Source organism: Gallus gallus, chromosome 1 (genome assembly GCF_016699485.2).
Source record: "Gallus gallus isolate bGalGal1 chromosome 1, bGalGal1.mat.broiler.GRCg7b, whole genome shotgun sequence".
Taxonomy (NCBI): Eukaryota; Metazoa; Chordata; class Aves; order Galliformes; family Phasianidae; genus Gallus; species Gallus gallus.
This window is the reverse complement of record NC_052532.1, coordinates 24454229-24474247: the sequence shown is the minus strand read 5'-3', so window position 1 is coordinate 24474247 and position 20019 is coordinate 24454229. Positions and strand designations below refer to the sequence as shown.

The window sequence follows — 20019 nt, the reverse complement described above, 5'->3', positions numbered from 1 at the left end:
AATACATGTACCATAGGAATTACAGCGGTCTGCAGAAGAAATACAGCTTGCTGAAAACCAAACCCAAATATAAAAGTTTGAGAGAAACTTTCATATATACTTCTTAATACCTGATCTTCAAGATAACACATGAATGAAAGAAAAAAAATAAGACAAGCTAGAATGAACAGAAGATATATGAAATGCTGACATAAAATGACCTACAAAAACATTGTTTTTCCTACCTAACTTTGCCACGTTATAATATCCTGGACCATTATTGAATTACATTTCACATTACTGCATAAAACAGACAAAACTAGAACTCACAGAATCATAGAATCAGAAAGGATGGAAAAGACCTCGAAGATCATGGATAAATGAGGTTGCTAAGTCACTATCCATCATATTTAAAGAGTTGTGGCAGTCAGGTGAAACCCTGGAAAGGACTAAAGGATATCTAATTTTTCATCCAGCATTATAAGCTGGGAATGCATGCTTGCAGTCCAGAAAGCCAATTGCATCCTGAGCCACAAAAAAAGAGGCACTGCATGGCCAGCAGGCCAAGGAAGGTAGCTGTCCCCCTCCTACTCCATTCTTTTGAAACCCTTCCCAAAGTACTGAGTTCAGCTCTGGAACCCCCAGCACAAAAATCTCCAGTTAGAGCAGGTCCACAGGAGGGTCACAAAAAATAATTTGAGGACTGGAACACTCTCCCTATGAAGAAAAGCTGACAGAGTTGGAGAATATAAGACTTTGCAGAGACCATATTATAGCCTTTCAATAATTAATGGGGGCATATAAGAAAGATGAAGAAAGACTTTTTACTATGGTCTGTAGTGAAGGGTAACAGTTTTAAACTACAAGACAGTTTAGATTAGATATAAGGAATAAATTCTTGATGAGGGTGGCAAGGCACTGGAATAGGTTACCCACATTAGGGAGGCTGGAACTAGGTGATCTTTAAAGGTCCTTTACAGTCCAATTCTATAATTCTATGATTCTAACAATGCTTTATGCATCTTACAGAAACACTGTAACTACAGAAGAGAATCTCCTTTTCTTTATGCACTGCAAATACAAACACGCATACATTTTTTCTGGAGGGAAGTTTGACCTCTATTGTTGACAAAAGAAACAGTACCGTTTTTCCTAAGACACAGATGTCAAACAGCTTGGAACAATTTCCATTCCATACTTAGAAGTTGCAATAGTTTTCTGAACTCTTTCTAATCATCTGCTTCATATGCTTGCTTATATAGGTTTTCACCTGATTTGTATTTTCAGGGGCTCACTGTAGAAACCTGAGTAAGGGACTGTTTTGCATCTCACTAACAAATACTTACATTCACATAAATCAGAACAAAGAAACTAAAAACCCATTAAGGTCATATATTCTCTCTCCCATATATAAGTTTATCCTTCTCTCCCAGCCAAAAGGAATTCCTGTCAACATACTTCCACTCATCACCTCCCACCTAAGCTCTCTTTCCCATGTCCTTCCCCTAGCTCTAAACTCAGTGGTCAGTTTCAAAAAAACATGACAGGAAGGTTTCAGGAGAGCATATGGAATACATGTTTTAAAACAACTGTCAGAGAGGTAGAGAAAAGCCAGCTAAATAATCACTCATGCTAAGTGCAGCATAAGCTTGGCAATCACCCTTCCTGTCCCACCTTCAGCTCCTGGACAGCTTAGTTTGCAGATGCCTAGCCTGGAATCAGACACAGGACATGCTCCCTATTACTCCTTCAAGAACTGGTATATTTGGTAACAGGAAGGAAAGTAAGTTTGAGGACTGCCTGACAAGGGGTGATGATAGCAGGTATGCTGGAAGAAGCTTACACTGTAGGACTAGAGGAGAAAACACTCACAGATAGAGGCATATTTCATTAAATCTTTGGCTGAAATAACATCTTGCTAGCAAACATTAATTTAACAGTAACAATTTACAAGTACAATGTGTCTGCCCACAAAGGAACACGACAAAAAAAAACCCTTTTATAAATACCTTCTATATCGTCTACATCTCCTAAACTCAATTCCTCCCGTAGATCTGCAGAACAAATAAATCAAATGCTTAATTAAATATGCTCATCAGAAAGATTCTGAAGCTAAACGCAGAATATCAAAGTTACCATTACCTGATTTCTGCCCTTCCTTTTTTGGAGATGTTTCATTCATCTCTAAAAGTGATGCAGAAACCTTCAACTATGAAAGACAATCCAGTGAACAAAAAAACCATAAATTCAAAGTAACTACATGCTCTTTAATGAGCAGGACAGGTAGACTGAAATGAAAATCATTTACCTGCAAATTACTGGGTTTCTCTGAAAAGCCTGGAGGTGAAAAATGAAAGCACTATTTTATTTAATTGAAGGTATCTTTTACTCTGTACAGCATCAGTAGGTTTTGTAATTGTTGGCTGCACGCATTACTTTATTGAGAGTGCAGTAGCTAATATTCATTTATCACGTAGAATTCGTAGTACTATGCAAGAAATGCAGAGTAATTCCCATCATGCACCTTTTATTAAAAAAAAATCACAGAATGAGAACAATTCATGTGAAGCATTAAGTCATGTCTGTCAACAGAACAAGATTAAAATATTTTGTTCTTTTTGGAAGCTGAATTCTGCTTTCTAAAAGGATTAATTAGAGCAGATAGCTTTAGCTTTTAAATGACCAATCATAAAAGAGTCCAGCAGCACTATGACTACTTCTATCACTGCTTAATGTTGAGGTTGCTTTCTCATTAACAACTTATGGAGAACAAGGGTACTGACACAGAAACCTCATACAAATGTCATTCAATGAGGTGAGAACCAGCTTGCTTTTAAACTGATCACTCTGGTTCAGCTTGCAGGGAAATACATGATAAAAACTTTGGTTGTAATGCACAACATGTGCATTATTCCAAATATTTTTGAAGTTTTGTGCCCAATTTTATTTTCTAACACACACGACCTACTGTCCATGCATTTCTTGAATCCTGTGCTGCAGTCATCGTATAGTTTATGTGTCCTCTCATGAAACAAGTATACAAAATGCTTCTAAGAATGGATCCACAAAAGAATTTTCACATTAAAAAATAATAAAAAAACATCAAGATTTGATTTTAGCACACTTGGTGGTCAAGTAAGATGGAAACACCTTAGAAAGATTACCACAGTCACCTCTTCCCCCTTTCCATACTGATTTCAAACTTAACTTCGCAGAATCATATGAAGAAGACTTTCATGATAATTAATAAGTTGATTTAGAGCTCGCAGAAGCTTGCAAAGGTCTGGTTCCAGCTTACTCAACTAAAATTGGATTAGCCTTTTTGGCTATGTCACTGTACCCATATCATCCATATTAGCCAATCCATAGCTGGATTGCCAAATCATTTTTAAAAAGATAAAAGCTTTATTCCAAGAGGAAAACTTCCCTGCTCTCCCATGCTCAATCAAGATGGTTGTATGGCAAATGTCACTGCAGGCAGAAACCCTCAGCGACAAAACCTGAATTTGTCCTCACATTTTAGTTTGTACTCAAAGCACAACAGAAACCTATAAAAATGAAGCTGAGGGGGGCCGGGGGGAAGCTTAACCAGATGATACTTTTCTTCTGCTGATTATCCAGGAACATCCAAATCTTCAGACAGGTAAATCTTAAACCAGATACCACTGTTACCACATTAAGCAACAACTTACAGCAAAAAAAAACCCCAAAAAACATGCGTGTCCAAAACACACACATAATGAACACAAGAACTTCCTTGACTAATCAAACAAGTCAGCAAGTGCAGTGTTAACTGGTGTTAATTAACAATAGCCAAGCACTTCTTCATTGCTACAGCACATACCCACACAGCACAACAGGGCTCCTAAGGAAAACACTAGAAAAAGCTCACTTGTCTATAAGCACAGACAAATCCAATCTATGAGAAAGTTACCATTGTTGTGTTCCCCTGAAATATTCTGCAAGCATACTCCGTGTTCATCTGCAGCTGGGAGCAACACACCAGGTGACGCTTTCCTCAGACTTTCAGAATCCATCTGTACAATCCAAAACACATGTATGAGAATTGGTACAATTTTTTTTTTTAATCAAATATATCAAAGTTTTTTGTATATAATAAAAGGGCAAAAAAAATCCTCACAACTCATCTAAACTATTCTGTAATGTTGATAAAGCTTGGCAAACTGGATAGCCACAGAAGAAATTAACATGAGAAATCAAGATGTTGATTGCAAACAAGTAGCTGCAGCTCTGTGTTGATCCAACATTTGCATCAAATTTATGCCTGACATTCAAATTTGAGCTTATGTTCCTGGGGCACGTATCCCACAGTGGTGAGTGAATGCATCACTACGTTGCAAAAAAAACCAAGTGTGATTTGCATTGATTAAAGGCTAACAAGGCAAAGCTAACAGAGATAAAGGCCATCTTGAAAATCTTGTGTTTTTAAGAAAGGGGTGGGGGATGAGTTTTTTCCCCACAACAAAAGCTAGAGGGGAATTAGCTACAGACCCTGCTCGCTCTCATCTTGTGAATCATCAGACAGAATGGATAAAAACAGCCAGCACACTTGGTGTCTGTTGAACACCATTTTGAAAAATGGATTAAGTCTATCTACAGAAGACAGAGGTTTTATACAGAAGAACCTAAATGTCTAGGTTGCTCACCCTAGGGGCATCCATTTAACTCTGACTGGATCAGCAGAATAGAGCCGTATAGTAGGAAAAAAAACAATCCTACCACAAGTCCCCTCGAGAAGCTCATAAGTTTTTCAGCAGCAATAAACTGCTGTATCAATACCGTGCTAGAAAATCAACTCTATGGCCAGCAGCCAGGAGGCCTATGTAAGTAGTTTGACCTAACTTTGTCCCAGTACTAACTGAAAAGAGAACCTACACTAAAAGTATTTCAAGGACTCTCAGTTACAGTCAGAGCAGCAGCAACATGAGGTAAATAAATCTCTTCAGGGGCAGGGCTCAATTCGAAGGCAAGCTCTCACGTAGCTCTCATCTGACTCTCCACCAGACTGCGGAGATGCACATTTCACAGAAAGTACCTCAGAATCCCAGGGAGATTCAGACTCTTTCTCTTGCTGTGCTCCTATTGCTGGCAGAGTACCTACAAAAAACGGACAAAGAGAGACACTGAGAATTTACTGCACTCCACTTTTATCCCCCATCAGTCAAACATAGAATCTGAAAGATAAATAACAGCCCTACAGCAGAGGACAAACCAAGAAATGAGTTACATTCAAGGGTAACTTTACACCCAGTCACATTACAGTATTCTCTTTACTCCTCTTTATCTCTTTTCCAGCAAAAGATGCCTAAGAATGACAGCTGACATGGCTATATCCCTCATGTTTGGACATTGTTCAGGAAGAAACTCCAGCATGCTTCACTCCCAGCATATGCAGAGCTTGAGTCTCTAGCCTACACCTCCATCATTTGGCATTTACTATCACTTTCCACTGTACAGGACATACCATAAAAGCATGATGCAAAATACCCTCACACTAAGAGGAAACTGCCAACACACATCGCTCCTTGCTTAGAACTATCAAGTGAGATCTTCCCTGACTAAGATTCATTACCCTGCACACCTTCTGAGAAGGTAGATACATAAGGACTGACATTTAAGAATGGAATAGGAGCTTACAGTTCCAACACTTAGCCCAGACAACTGCAAGCATTTTCCATCTTATCACTTAACAGTTTAGTCAGTTCACAGCACCAAACTCCTGTCCAGAACAGACCATATTCATTTCTCTGTTCTAAGCTACTCCATCACATAAAACAAACTCAGGATTCACTCACACAGAAATGCATGGAAAATTTGAGCCAGACAGCAGTGACGGTGTCCACTCTGGAAAACCATAACTGTCAATTCCAGTCTGGGTGCTGACTATTTATGCTTTGCCAAATGCATGCTTAGGGGAAAACGTACAAAGAGAAGAGCATGTACCTTGAGTGCTTCTGCCAGATTCTCTGTGCAGCATCTGACCAATAGCTACACATGCTCTGAAAGCATCTACTGCAGCAAGCTACACTCTGGAGACAGACAATAGAATTATTACCTTCTCCTGTTCTGAGATCCTGAGGTAAGTACCAAAGTACCCAACTCTTTCTGAGCTGGTCATGCTCTCAAGCACACAAAGGAGTAGCTCGGGAGAGACTTTCTACATTTTAAAACTGAACAAAGTGAGGCACTGGAAGAGTTTTCTCACAGTTTGACTCAAGTCTGCCCTTGGCTGAAGCCCTGAAAAACCTCAGCTTTTCAATATGACAGTACCCACCAGAAAGGGAAACACTACTGTCACACACACGACACACTAGACTACCTACTTGTTTTGTTCGGACCACTTCAAGGAGAACACAGCAACAAAATTAAGAAAGGAACTTGCTTCATACATAATCATTTGGAATCCAGCACCACAATTTGTGATCTCTAAGAATGAACAAAAAGGAACAAAAGCTGCAAACCTTCTCTACCACTGCAGGCTAGGGTTCACAGGTAACAGGAAAGTTCATAATCTTCGAGGATAATCATCATTTTACTTCATTTATGGAACATTAATACTCATAGAGGAACAATCAGGATCAATATTTAATTAAACTCACTTCTCTCATTAGCAGTGTCTTCTGAAGCATTATGGACTTGATGGTTAATACTACAAACAGAATTTTTCACACCCTCAAAAACTGTAGTCTGTAGCTTCTCACCAGTATCTTCCTTCTCCTGTTCTTCCTCTTCTTCCCATTTAGGTGACTCTTCCTAAAAGACATTGACCAAAAGAGCTGGAAAGAGCAGAAACCAGTATCTACTTCACCACCCATGAACAACTTGGAAAACACTTTTCATGAGTAAGACTAGAATCTTCATTTTAGCGCAACAAGGTTTCTAAAGGCCTTCAATTTTTCAGTGGGAATCTGCATGTTTAAACAGCAATGCCTCATGTTGTAAACTTCATCCCTGGTTATGCAAAGCTCCTGAGAAGCACTTCCTTGTGGCAGCCTACTTCCAGTTTCATTTATACTATTCAGGAAGTCATTCCTTCTTTCTGCCTACTTAGCTCACAATTTCACTAGCTTCCTGCCCTCAATTTCATTCAAAACTTCCTTTTGCTTCCTCAGTTGCAGTCATCACCCCATGAATTCTACTAAATGGCAGCAACTTTAAACAGACATTATTCATTCTCTCAGTTTTATATAACAGAAAGTCCACAGATTCCAGAAAGAATGAAGTTTCCTGTCTTTCTCCTTCAAAAACACTGCAATCACATACTAAACATATTGAAAATAATGTCTGAGACTACTCTTATACATAAGAAATGACTTTGGCTATGAGTAAGATATTTTTGGTATCAAAATACGATGACTGAAATATGGATGAGTGGTAACTATTAACAGGAATACAGTTTACTGTTGCTTACCTGCATCACCCTTAACAAACCCTTGCAATTCACTCATCCCTTTATACTTACTTTTGTGCTTGAGGAAAATGTTGCCCTTAGATTTTCCTCACATCTATTTAGGCACAGGTTTTCACCTTCTTGTTTCAGTGCTTCATGGACTTTATTATCTACTTCTTTATACTGCCCTTCTTCAGTATCTTCATCATCCGTGACAGAGCTTGGTCTTTGATTTTCAAGCTTTATGTTTTCTGCTGCTGACCAAGAACCACTACTACTCTTGAAGCCATCACTGAAACTTAACTTCTCCTCCTGAAGATCACCACTATTTGAGAGAGGCTGAGGTATCTCTTTTTTCAAGTCTGTCATTTCAGAGTCTGCAAAACAGGAGGCTGTATTTCTGTGAAACAGCTTCTGTATCATGCTTTTCTTGTTGCAGCTTTCTTGTTTATCTTGCAAATTATTTAGATTTTGAAGGACAGCTTGTTTTGGTACTGACTCGTAAGATACTTCATTATTCATTCTCTTTGGAGACATGGCTGTTATGTTCTCTTGCAACCTTTCATAACACCCATCTATAAAAGACACAGGAGTATCAACAGATTCCTCCATCTTTTCATCAGTTTTTTTACATGTTTTCTGGTAATCACTGGAGACACTTCCAGCTCCACATTGTGCATCCCCTTCATTCTTAACATTACTAAGATACTCCAAGTTCTGATTAATTTCTTCCTTAGGTTCTATTTTACCTCTCTGCTCCTCTTCCATTATGTCATTAGATTGAGTTTCTTCATCTTCCAGATCTTCTTCCTCCTTTTCATCTGGAGTAAGATCTTCCTCTTCTTCTTCTTCATACTCCTCATCATCATCTCCATCATCATTTTCATCTTCCTCCTCTTCTTCCTCTTCCTCCAATTCATCTTCCTCAAGGTTGCTTGAATCTGAGACATCTTGATTCAACAACTCTCCACATTCTCCTTTGTTCAGGTTTGCATCTGTTGGTTCTTTTTGTTGAAGGCTTTTCTTCTGTGACTTAGGACTTTCAATTCTAGAACTATCACCACCAACTTAAAGCATGAGAAAAGGAAAAAGGCGTAAGAATCAAATGCGTTATATAAACAGCAACAGGCACTTTACCCATTTACAACACAGCAGAGTAGTCATCTGGGACTGTATGGAAAAACAGACAGGTAAGGGCAGGATGGGGGACAGACATATCAGACACAAAGGCTTAAGAGAGGACTCAATATCTTTGTTTTCATTATCTGACTTATTTTACTCTGAAATGACCATGTGCTCTGTTCTCATAACACTACTTTCCTCAATTACAATAGCCAAATGAAAAAAATAAGCCAAAAAACCCAAGAAACCCCAAATGAAATTACTTAGCAAGTTTACTTTTGTATGTCATTGTATCAAGAAGTCTTTTCCAAATAACTTACCGATATTCCTGAACTTTTTGGAAACATTCATTAACATTGTCAAGTTTGGCTTCTGTGGCTTCTGCAAATAAAAATACATTTTGAAAGAATTATTTAATCTATTTTTGTTTGCTTGTTTGTTTTTAAACAAATCCCTTACTTACATCAAATCCTGAACAGTAAATACAACCAGGCTGTCCCCTTCTGAAAGGACTCAGATGCTTGCTAGATCCTTCAATTTTAATAACACAAACATTCCTCTTATATACAAGTCAGTGACTATTCAAAATTATCTGTAGATGCATAACAATTCTAAAAAAAGTTTTTTAATCCATAGGTAAAATACAACTACACTTGTGATTGCAGAGTCTGGTTGCTTATTTGTAAGTAACTCAATTTGTAACTCAAATATCTACTAAAGTTCCTTAAGCTTGAAGAATAAATTAGTTAATACAACTCCACTTAGTGAAAGATCTGTAAATTTCAAAGTAATGCTAGAAATATGCATCACTTCCCCTTAAATCAATGCAAGAAAATAGAATAATGTTTGAAGTACACATGTTTGCATCCCCAGCATTACAGTGTGCTGAACTACCAAACTGAAGTTCCTAATCACTGCAGAATCCCAGTGCAACAGACTAAATACTCCAACCATGACTGAAAAAATTGGTAATCCTTCAGAACATTCATAAAAACAGTAGGATAAGCACATGGAGCTTATAAAGAAAAAAATCCAGGTATTCAAAAAATGAAGAAAATAATGCAGTGTGAGATTATATACAAGCACAGAATGTCATCCTAGAGAAAAAGGGAAAAAGAAAAAATACTTATTTGAGGAATTGAGAGCATTGAGCACTCAAGGAACCTAGTGAGGAAGGAAGGAGAGCCAGGTGAGGAACAATTTCACTAGACTTTGATAGATAAATGTTCTTTTTCATTACCAGTTATAATTCTATCAAGTAAATTAGGGGAAACAATAGCAAAGCTTGAAAGAGAACAGAATAGGTTATTTATTAACTTATCAACTCCTAGGGTTTGCAAATCTCACTCAATGAACAACTAATACAATGGGGTAGTTTATCTTAATATCTACTGCTCTTTTGCCCCAAATCACAAATCTACTGCATGTTCTGCCAAAGCTACAAGTTTTTAGGAAAAACTCATAGCAGAAGAAAGGTTGGCAGATGAGAAATCCCTTTTAAGGAGAAAAAAAGAAATGAACTGGCTGGAAAAGCAGTTTCTTTCTATCTCAGAAAAAACTGCCTTTAAATCACTTATTTTACACAACCATTTTCCTGTAAAGGCACCATACCTTGGGTGTAAAATCCAGTTCTTCTTCCTCAGAAGTATGCCAACTGTCGTTACTGCCCTCTTTTTCAGAACTTCTTCAAAAACAAAGCAAAGTAAGTACTGGTTCTCTCAAATCATTCCTCAAGTAAATGTTTGGTATTTTTAAAAGCCTCACCTTATTGAGTCTCCTTGGGAAAAGTCATCTATTGCTGTTCAAAGACAAATTGACATGTTGAAATTAGATTTTGCATACTAAAAATTAACCAATACAAACATTTAACATGGAAAACAGCTCATAATAGCACGGAAGCTGGAGTGGCCAATTCAATAAAAACAGCATGAAGGAAAGCATTTACAAAACAAGTGCTTTTTTGAATTACACTGAATTGTAAAAATAAAATAATAAAAACAGATCAGAGATATTTACAATATCTATATTTTATTTGCTGCTCTACCTAGTTATGGATTATTCTGAAAAATGTACAGAAAATCAAAAAGCATACTCAGGAGCTATAGGTTATCCCTAGGTAGAAGAATCACCAGCAGTTCTCTATAGTGAATCAAAAAATTGATATACGTGAGACAAAAGAAGCATTACCAGGGCATGCTATACTACACTCCAAGTTTTCATCAGCTCAGTGAAGGTAGTAACTCATACCTAAGACCATAGGATAAGTCAGGTCAAAAGAGATCTCCGGAAGTCTCTCAGCCAACTACTTACTTAAAGCCAGCTCAGCTTTGAGGTCAGGAAAAGTTGGTCAGGGTTTTATTCAGTCTAGTCTTGAACACCTCCAAGAAGAGAAACTGCCCAACCTTTCTGTTTTGCCATCCTTATCATGGCAACACTTTTCATCTCCAGCTAGAAACTTTCTTGCTTTCATTTACACCTCTTTCCATCTTCACCTCTTGTCAAGTATCACAGGGAAGCACTTGGCTTTGTCTTCTCATCTGCACTGGAAGCTGCAGTTAGGGCCCTTCAAAGCTGCCTCTTCTTCAGGCTGAGTAAGCCCATTTTCTCAGCCCCCCTCTCACAGGGCAAATACTCCTTCACAAATACGATTGTTCCCTACAGAATTAGCTCACTGCTGAATGATCAACCTCTCATGTAGAAGGAACTCAAATTTACAACCAAGGTACAAGGCACAGTCCAGTGAGTGACAAATAGGGGCAGACAATCGCTTCTCTCAGTCTCCTGGCTTTGCTGCTCTTAAAACAGCCCAAATTGCAGCTCTTAACTGCGAGGGCACTCTGCTGGCTCATGCTCAGCTTGTCTTCTGCCAGGTCTCTATCCTTTTTCAGCAGAGCTGCTCCCCTGCCATGCAGTCCCACCATGTTCTGTAGGAAGGGGCTTTTCCACCCCAAACGGGTCAGCTCATTTAATTATCTGCACTTCTGCTTTCAACATGTAATAAATATAACCAATGATTGAAACCAGGTCATGCTATCCTTTAGAAGGCAAGACAGGAATTTCATGAGATAGCTTTCAGCTAGACCAAAATCACAGCCATGATGCACTGACACAGAAATGAGATCTAGTCTCTAGGGATTCTTGTTTCTACTTTAATTGAAGCCCATCCCCATTTCTGAGCAACAAGAGAACAGATTACAAAACAAACAATCCCAAAACCAAAACAGTATCACAAGTGACAAAAGCAAATGCTGAATTCAGTAATAAAGGACAAAACATGCAAACAAATAAAAGCTGACCCAAATCCACTCTGACTTATAGATCTTAAACCATCAAGATACAGATCTGCAAGATAATAAGCACCTATGCTGTATAAGTATTTGTGCATCACAAGACATGTTTCTTTTTTAAAACACTACTGTGCAGAATACCTTTCCTTGATTCTCCTGTTCTTGGTGTCTGCTTAGGAGACTGTTGCGTTCCTATATCCATTAAGGGAAAGGCATGGAAAGGACAGACGAAACAATGACATCAGAATAAATGTGGAATCTCAGAAGTTTGGAAAACACAAAAAGCACACAGACAAAGCTACAGCATGGGAAGAATGCACTGTGACAATGGCATGCATTTCTGTGCATGTGTACACCTGTGTTTCAAAAGAGAAGCCATGGAGCACTATCCCTACATCAAATTCTTACACAACAAAGCTGTTACTTTTCTTGGGAGTAGAAGGTTGTCCTACTTATATTGATTTTATCACACATACATGCAATGATGTGGAAAAACAGCTACTATCAGAAACATGCACTTAAGAAACAGTTAGAAAGAACCATAGGATGGCTTCAGTTGAAAAGAACATCCAGACGGTTTCTCATCCCTTCTGACTTTTTTCTGTTTCCTTACGAGGAAATACAGGAAAAGTTTTATCTGACCTCAGGAGATATAAATCACACAGGAGTGCTGATGTACTTTTGTAAGAGCTTCACAATGCTGAGACAATTTCTCTAATGACTCAGAGAAACACTGAAGGAACAATACACTGGTATGTGCTGCAGTGGCTAAAAATACTGGCACTGTAGACATACACGAAATAGGAATTGCATAACTATTATTTTTCTCAAAGATAAATTCCTACTTAAAATCTAAGAGGTCAGTCATTCAATATGTTCTGGAGCTAATTTGTGATTAATAAAGAGGTTCATGTTCTGACATCCAAATAATCATGAGCAAACTTGTTAAAAAATGCTGACCTCTTCAGTGTTCTTCACAATCTTCTCTTCTAATTAGAAAGTACAAAAGTAGCAGAAAGAATAAGGTCAGCATTTTAAATTGCAGAAAAAAAACAGAGAAGAGCAAAAGAAAATAAAAGAATTCCAAAGCGGGTTTTTCTCTGGTCTCTGTCTCAGCATCCCGGCTTTTCCTCTAAAGAACACCTTGAAGACTGTTACTGTGGCATATTAAATATCTCAGGGTGTGGATGCAAGTCAGAGACTGCAGAATTAATTCCAATACTGTTCCTACTATGCTACTAAACTTTCTCTCTGTGCCCTCCCACTCCTCTGCTGGTGTCATCTTTACGAGACTGAGTACAAGGAGAATTGCAGGATGGTTTGGGTTGGAAGGGATCTTTAAGATCATTAGTTCCAACCCCCAGCTACAGGCAGGGACAGCTCCCTCTAGACCAGGTTACTCAAAACCCCATCCAGCTTGGCCTTGAATGCTTCCAGGGAGCAGGCATTCAAAACTTCTCTGGGCAAGCTGTTCCAGTATCTGACCACCCTCACAGTAAAGAATTTCTTCCTGATATCTAGTCTAAATCTACTGTCTACTCAGAAGAAGAATCCTTCAAGTTACATATTTTAAAATAACCCAGGCCTGTTAGCCCTTACAATGGGGTGCCAGAGCAACTATCTACATGCACAGAAGGTAGCAACTGAGTGGGATTTAGGTGAAAACAGTATTTCGGTCATTAAACCAACTGTACAGAGCCCCACTGAAAAACAAGAAAACAAAACTTCAACCTACAAAGCAACTTTTCCAACCACTGCCTAGTTCAAAGCAACTGCTCCTAAGTCAAAGGCAATATCACTTTGGTCTAAAATCTATTCTTCCATCTGTGATAAGTTTGGGAAGAAAAAATATGCCGTGTATTCCTTGTTCATATTTCTCAATGCTTTATAATAAAAAGTAATGAATTATGTTTGAAAAGTCTGCTGCCCATCTGACACATCATTCTGGTACAAAACCCTTAAAAATAAGGAACAAATAAAATCTCCTACGTTAGGGCCTGAAATGTAAATTGCAAGGCAAACAAGTTCATTCATATTAAAACAGCAATTTTCTAAGATTCCTTTAGGGCAATGTGAGCTTATAAACACTGCCTGGATTTTACATGCTCACTGAAGGAGTTTCTTTCTTTAATTACAAGGCAATGAGAAAATCTAACAGTTTTTCTGGGCCACAAAGTCCTTTTCTTTTTTTAAATAAAACTAACTGAAGTTGAAGAAAAGCATTACTTTGATTATAAATCAAACCATGTCCAAAAAGATACAGTATACACAAGCACTGTAATGTTGTTGCTAATGAAGTTACTTTTCCAAGACAATTTTTGTTAATGCCTCCACAGCACAAACAAAAGCAACTGTAATTGAAGGTGAGAAATTATGTGACTCTCTAAAGGAGCTTAGTACAGGTGAAACTATTAAAATTAAAACAAAGTGACAGAAACCCAGGGGTAATGAACAAAACATACATCTTCTTGCAATTCATCTGCTGCTTTGCTGCTACAAATGATAAAACAACTATTTGGGATGAAACTACAACTTTCTGAACAACATTCTGAAGGAGCATCTCTAAGTAAAATTGCACACCCAAAAAACAAGGCCACTCTAACCTGGTTTCTTCCTTGTCTACCCTTCTCCCCCTTGCTAAAAGGAAAATTTAAATAAATGGGCGACTTGATGGGCTGAAGGGGACAACTGCATGAGCAGATGGATGTAATGCACACAAATCACAATTGTCCTCAAAGCCTGTCGAGATGCACTGCAAACTAGCAGCAAGCAAGCACATTCATAACACTTCTTGTGACAGTCCACCTGATGCTTCCACTGAAGTCCACACTGAGCACAGCAAACTTAAAAGATACAAACCAACCTAAGGAAGAGGCCACCACGATTTTTTCCCATTAGCTCTACCACAGTTAAATATCCTACCTCCTCTGTCCACAGCAGGTGCACCCAACGTAAAGCCAGCAGCTCTTGCCTTGTGAGGAGTCATCGGCACTGAGATGCCTCGGGTAGCACCTGCAGAAGCTTCCCCTGTGTTCTCCCAGTCTGCATATTCTGCCAGTTGATTACTAAGACTATAAACAATAAGAATAATATGAGCGTCATATTATCCATTCCAGACATATCAATAGCCAAAACAATTTGTATATTCACTAAGGGTAACATACTCTACTTACTTCATGACTGTAACATACTCAAATATTCCAGACACGTCTGTTCTGTAGATGCACATCCAGACCTATGAAGTTTTTATTTACTTCTTCCTGGTACCCTTTGCAGTTGTTTTTACAAATACAACCACTCTTATGAATGAACACCCATGGGTAAAATGCTTATGCACAGGAGGAGTAAAACAGCTAAGTAATTTAAAAAAAGAAATAACAGCTAGATCTCCTCCGAAACAAAACATAGTTGGTTTCTGGTCAATGGAACTGAAGACAGCAACGACGGTTCTGTTTTGAGAAGAGTTTACAAGCATTTCAGTTTTTCAAGTTGAACCTCTGTGCCTGTGGGCTGCAGACACATTTTAATAGTGTGTAGTAGGCAGACATGAGCTCAGCATCAAACACCTGAAATCTTACAGAGAATTTTCAGCAGAAGTCTTCTTCAACTTCCAAATTAACACCAGACACATGAACAGTAAAGATGTCAAAGAACACATCTTCTAGATAGGTCTCAACACACCATTAGACCTTGGTGCTGTTACCAAAAAGGTCCAAACTCAACACAGATAAATGAAAACCTAGCAGTAAATTTAAAAATTTACCTATCATATCCATGAATAATAGCATAATCCTCAGCTGTCCATCCATTAGTGTCTTTATGGGAAAGATCAGCACCATAGCGAAGAAGAACTTTTACCAACTTAAGCTCCCCACCGGATGCAGCAGTCATAAGTGGAGTTCTGCAGCATCCAAAATAGAAAACAAAACACATAATTTTAGTCAGACATTGTAATTATTTTAATTCCCATTTGCTCACTCTCAAAGAAAAATAAAATCACTTTATGAACAGAAAAAAAGCTTCTAAATTAACAACACTTGCATATAAGCTATGCGTCAATTTGAAAAACTCTCTATGGCATAACAGCAATGTTGCTGGCACAATGGCGACTTTCCTGCCACAGTGGCTACCATAAACAGTGTTTTCTTGCATACAATAATGCATGACACCAGCCAAGCTGAGATTTGCTTTCATCAGTCACTCAAGGAACTCTTTCTCTGTGTGTTTCTACTTCAGTGCTCATTCCCATCACTCTCATCAGTCCAATCTGAAGACAACTAAGGTGACTTGCAGAGTTTAGACCATCTCCTCACCTTTCACACAGATCTCGAGCATTAACATCAGCTCCTTTTTTAAGAAGGAGCTCTACCATCTCTTGACGATGTTCAGAGACAGCAAGAGTAAGGGGAGTACATCCCTCCTGAAAGGATAGAAATAATTCAGGTTAAAAATCAGAAGAAACAAACAATAGATCTTCAATAAAAATATCGATGCAACTTTTTGAAAGATCTTCCCATAATGAATCCCAAAATGTACCTTATTCTGAGCATCAATATGAGCATTGTGCTCAATTAACATCCCTGCTAGAAATGTGTTAGGAGCTACAGCAGCCAGGTGAAGGGCAGTGTTGCCGTTAGCATCTGCCAAGTTCGGATCAGCACCGTGCTCTAGCAGGATTGCCACACATTTTTCTTGCTGGCATTGTACTGCCTGGAAACAACACACACAAAAAAGGTAAAACTTCCAACAGTCATATTTCATTGTGTCACAAGTACTACAACTTCCCACTCCTGGAATATAAAAGCATCTTCTAAGATGAGCTAGCACACACCTAGCACACACCAATTACAGCTTGCATGTTTCTACACAGATTTATGTAAAGAATCTGGAAAGACATCATTTAATACATAAGAAATAATTCCTAGTTGCAGCAGCATAACATGTTCTACTTACCTTCATCAGTGGTGATCTGTTATCATTGTCAAAAAGATTTAGCTTACACTTGCTTTCTACTAGAAACGTAACGACATCCGCATGTCCATTTGCACAAGCAAGATGCAGTGGTGTCCTAAAAATTAAATGTGTAAATTGAAACTGACAGCTAAATAAATCATTTCACTCTGTGGTACATGGATAGGGCAAATTTCATTTCTCCATCCCAAAATTACCTCCCAAAATAAACAAAATAAAATAAAATAAAATAAAAACAAGCTTATTTCATTACTGGTAACAGTGGCTGTATACCCAAAGCCTGAGGCTGGCTAGGAACAACCCTCCACTGCATTTGCTTAATGAGAGAACATTTCCTCCGCTGTAAAACTGAACTTCCACGAAGATTCCAGTGTTGAGGCACTGCTTGCAGCCTCTGGCAGAAATGCACTCGTGGTACAGTGAGGGAGACTGAAGCTTGGGAATTTGAGGTCTACAGTGGCATGTAAACCTCGAGGTTCTCCCAGGATCATTCACATGCCAGAAGCGTACCAAAGATGCAGGAGATGAGTTTTACAGAAAAAAATATTCATGTGCTAGTTTGGCTATCACTGCAACCAGTAGAACACTTTTGCACCAAACATCTGATAACATCTGGCAGAGCAGACAGCAGAACACTGCTATCCCAGCTACAAGAAAGCAATATCTGACATTCCTGATGCTTATAACTGTGATATAAGTAGGATATCACAGAGGAAGTCCTCTTCAAGGAGGGATAGCTGTGTTTCCACTACACATGAGAAAATAAAACTTTTTTTCCTCAGGTTAAAGAGAGAAATAAAGGGGCTTTTTCAAACTGTGGAACTGCTAAGGGTCTGATGCCAATTAACCAGTGTGCTTGCATCTAAAGCCACAGTCATCCAAACAGTACCTGCAGGCATTCCTCCCCTAAATCACAGGGCAAAGCAACACAAGCTTGGCTGTGTTCCTGCTGCTCTGTGGGACAGCTCCTCCAACAGAGCAGGGGACGAGCTAGAAAGCAATCAGGTTCTCCCTCAAAGGTCATGCAATAAAATCCTGTAATTCCTCAAGAACTTATAGGGAAAGCGTCTTTTTCTTAATTTTATTTATTTGAGTGTATCACTGTGGGTAGATCCCTTCTCTGCATTTAGGAAACCTCAAGTAACCTTGCAACAGAACACCTGTTGAGGTACTTTGCTGAGAGACAGGAGCACAACAGCTCAGGGAATGGAAAGAGAGAGCCGTGCAAATGCAGCGACATGAGTCAGAAACACAGCAATTTCCAAGAGAATCATTAAGGTTGGAAAAGAAATACCCAGTTCGACTGTCCACCTACGACCAATGTCCCTTAGTACCACATCTACATGTTTCTTGAACACCTCCAGGGATGGTGACTTCACCGCCACCCTGGGCAGCTCATTCCAGTGCACAACCACTCTTTTGGAGAAGTTTATCCTAATATCCAACCTGAACCTCCCCTGGTGCAAGCTGAGGCCGCTCCCTCTTGTCCTAACAGATCCCACCGTGGGTGGGTTGATGAGCCTCCGCAGGACCAGCTTCCTCAAGGCAGAGAAGATGAGGATGAAAAAAACAGGCAGAACTTCAAAGAACTCATCACGCCTTGCCACAGACATGGAACAAACTGCAGCAGCAACACAACAGTCACCGGAGGGTGACTGTCCCCACTGAGGACTTCCCAAGTGAGAGTGCAAGATCCTTCATCTCTGAAGAGAAGCCTGTCAATGATTACCTGAGAGCTGACCAGCACGAAGTGTTAGCAGTGTACTGCAAAGAGCTCGGATGGGTAACGTAACCGTAACCAACGCAACCATGCAGGAGTCCCTCATCACCCAAAGGCTGCTGTTACCAAGCACCGGGGAACACGACAACCTGAAGGAACCACCATCAGCTCCACAAGCAGGAAAGCCTTCAGGAAACCCGCAGCCTTGTCGCTGCCCCGACCCATCAGCTCCCCAAGAGAGCTCTCAGCTCGGAGGAATGCCTGCCAGCCCCACGAAGAAGCCCCGAGGGAAACAGGCCGGCAGGGCACGCCGGAGCCACCGCTGCTGCCCGTCCCAGCCAAGCGCAGCCCCCGCTGACAGCAGACCTCTGTGCCCAGGTCAGGCAGCGGGGACCCCGGCCCGGCCCGCCGCCCTTACCGCTGCGCCTTGTCGCGCCCGTCGACGCCGTGCTTCTTCAGCCCCTGCCGCACCTGGGCCAGGTCTCCGGCGGCGGCCGCGCGGTGCAGCTTGCCCAGCTCCTTCTGGCGGAGCTCGTACGCACCGGCGGGACACGGCGAAGCGGTGCTGCCGGGCGGCGGATCCCCTTTCTTCTTCCTTCCGAAGCCGAATATCTTCTTCATGTCGTCTCAGAACTCTGTCGGGCCGGGGAGCCCCGAGCACTACACGCGAAGCCGCCGTACACTCGCCAAAGCGCGGCCCAAGTCACAGACAGAACGACCCCACACCCCCTCCCAGAGCCGGGAGCCCCGCGCATGCGCAGCGGGAGGCGGAGCCACAGCGATGCTAGAGGGTGTGCGCCCGCAGACAGCAGCGGAGCGTGCGCATGCGCAGAGCCGGTCGCGCCAGGAGGCGCCCAGCGGCGTTCTCTCGGTGCCGTTGCTTGGTGCTGCTGTAATAGTAGCAGGGACAGCAGTCCGTGTGTCTGCAGGGTTGATTCTTGGCCTCCCTGTGGGTATTATTTAATAGGGACCTCAAAGCACGAGTTTTTCCGCTGTTTAATAGCTGCCGCTTGCATCTCAGTTTCTGTAAAATGAAGAGGTGGCAAACAAGTCTGTTGCTTCAGGCTTGAACTTCAGAAGAAAGAGCTAAAAAAAAAAACACTTAAGAAAAAGCTTTTTGCTGAAGCAGCAGCCAAACAAATCCAGCTGGCCAAACCTAAACTCTGTGAGCAGCGATGTTGAGGGCAATCCTTCACCATTCAACTCACTTAATGGAGAGATGACGAGCAAGGTGTGTTTCTAGCTGGGTGTATTTACTTTCTTCCAGATGTGTTAGAAGAATTGCAGGATTTTATTTCGGAGGTGGCAACACAGAGTGCCATCCTACTGCTCTTTGCAGGAGAAAGTAGTTATCCCAGCTTCTCTGTAAGCTGGACGGCAAGCTGGGCTGAAATGTAGTCGTGGGGCTTGTGGGTATAACCTTAAGGGCACAATAAAGCTGTTCATTCTTCTATTTGCTGAAAAGATTGCAGAATTAATTACTAGAACTTGTTACTGGACCAGCTGTCAGCTTTCATTCTCCTTAGGTA

The 20019-nt window shown here is 40.3% G+C and overlaps 1 protein-coding gene across 3 annotated transcripts in view; it reads right to left on the bottom strand.

Moving 5' to 3' along the window:
- ANKRD26 (ankyrin repeat domain 26) overlaps positions 1–19249 on the bottom strand; it is a 48312-nt gene extending 29063 nt beyond the window's left edge. For all 3 annotated transcript variants that reach the window (XR_006938024.1, NM_001287187.2, XM_015281044.4), the window contains exons 1-17: positions 18909–19249; positions 16753–16867; positions 16336–16509; positions 16113–16219; positions 15563–15700; positions 14722–14870; positions 11941–11991; positions 10277–10310; positions 10124–10196; positions 8833–8893; positions 7463–8457; positions 6600–6753; positions 5036–5097; positions 3914–4016; positions 2288–2316; positions 2122–2188; positions 1989–2033 (exon numbers count right to left, since the gene is read on the bottom strand). Coding sequence is in view for 2 of the 3 variants with exons in the window: in NM_001287187.2 (NP_001274116.2) it covers positions 1989–2033; positions 2122–2188; positions 2288–2316; positions 3914–4016; positions 5036–5097; positions 6600–6753; positions 7463–8457; positions 8833–8893; positions 10124–10196; positions 10277–10310; positions 11941–11991; positions 14722–14870; positions 15563–15700; positions 16113–16219; positions 16336–16509; positions 16753–16867; positions 18909–19111 (2560 nt within the window). In the remaining variant the exon portion in view is untranslated. The remainder of the gene's footprint in view (positions 1–1988; positions 2034–2121; positions 2189–2287; positions 2317–3913; positions 4017–5035; positions 5098–6599; positions 6754–7462; positions 8458–8832; positions 8894–10123; positions 10197–10276; positions 10311–11940; positions 11992–14721; positions 14871–15562; positions 15701–16112; positions 16220–16335; positions 16510–16752; positions 16868–18908) is intronic.
- Between the last annotated feature and the right edge of the window lie 770 nt (positions 19250–20019).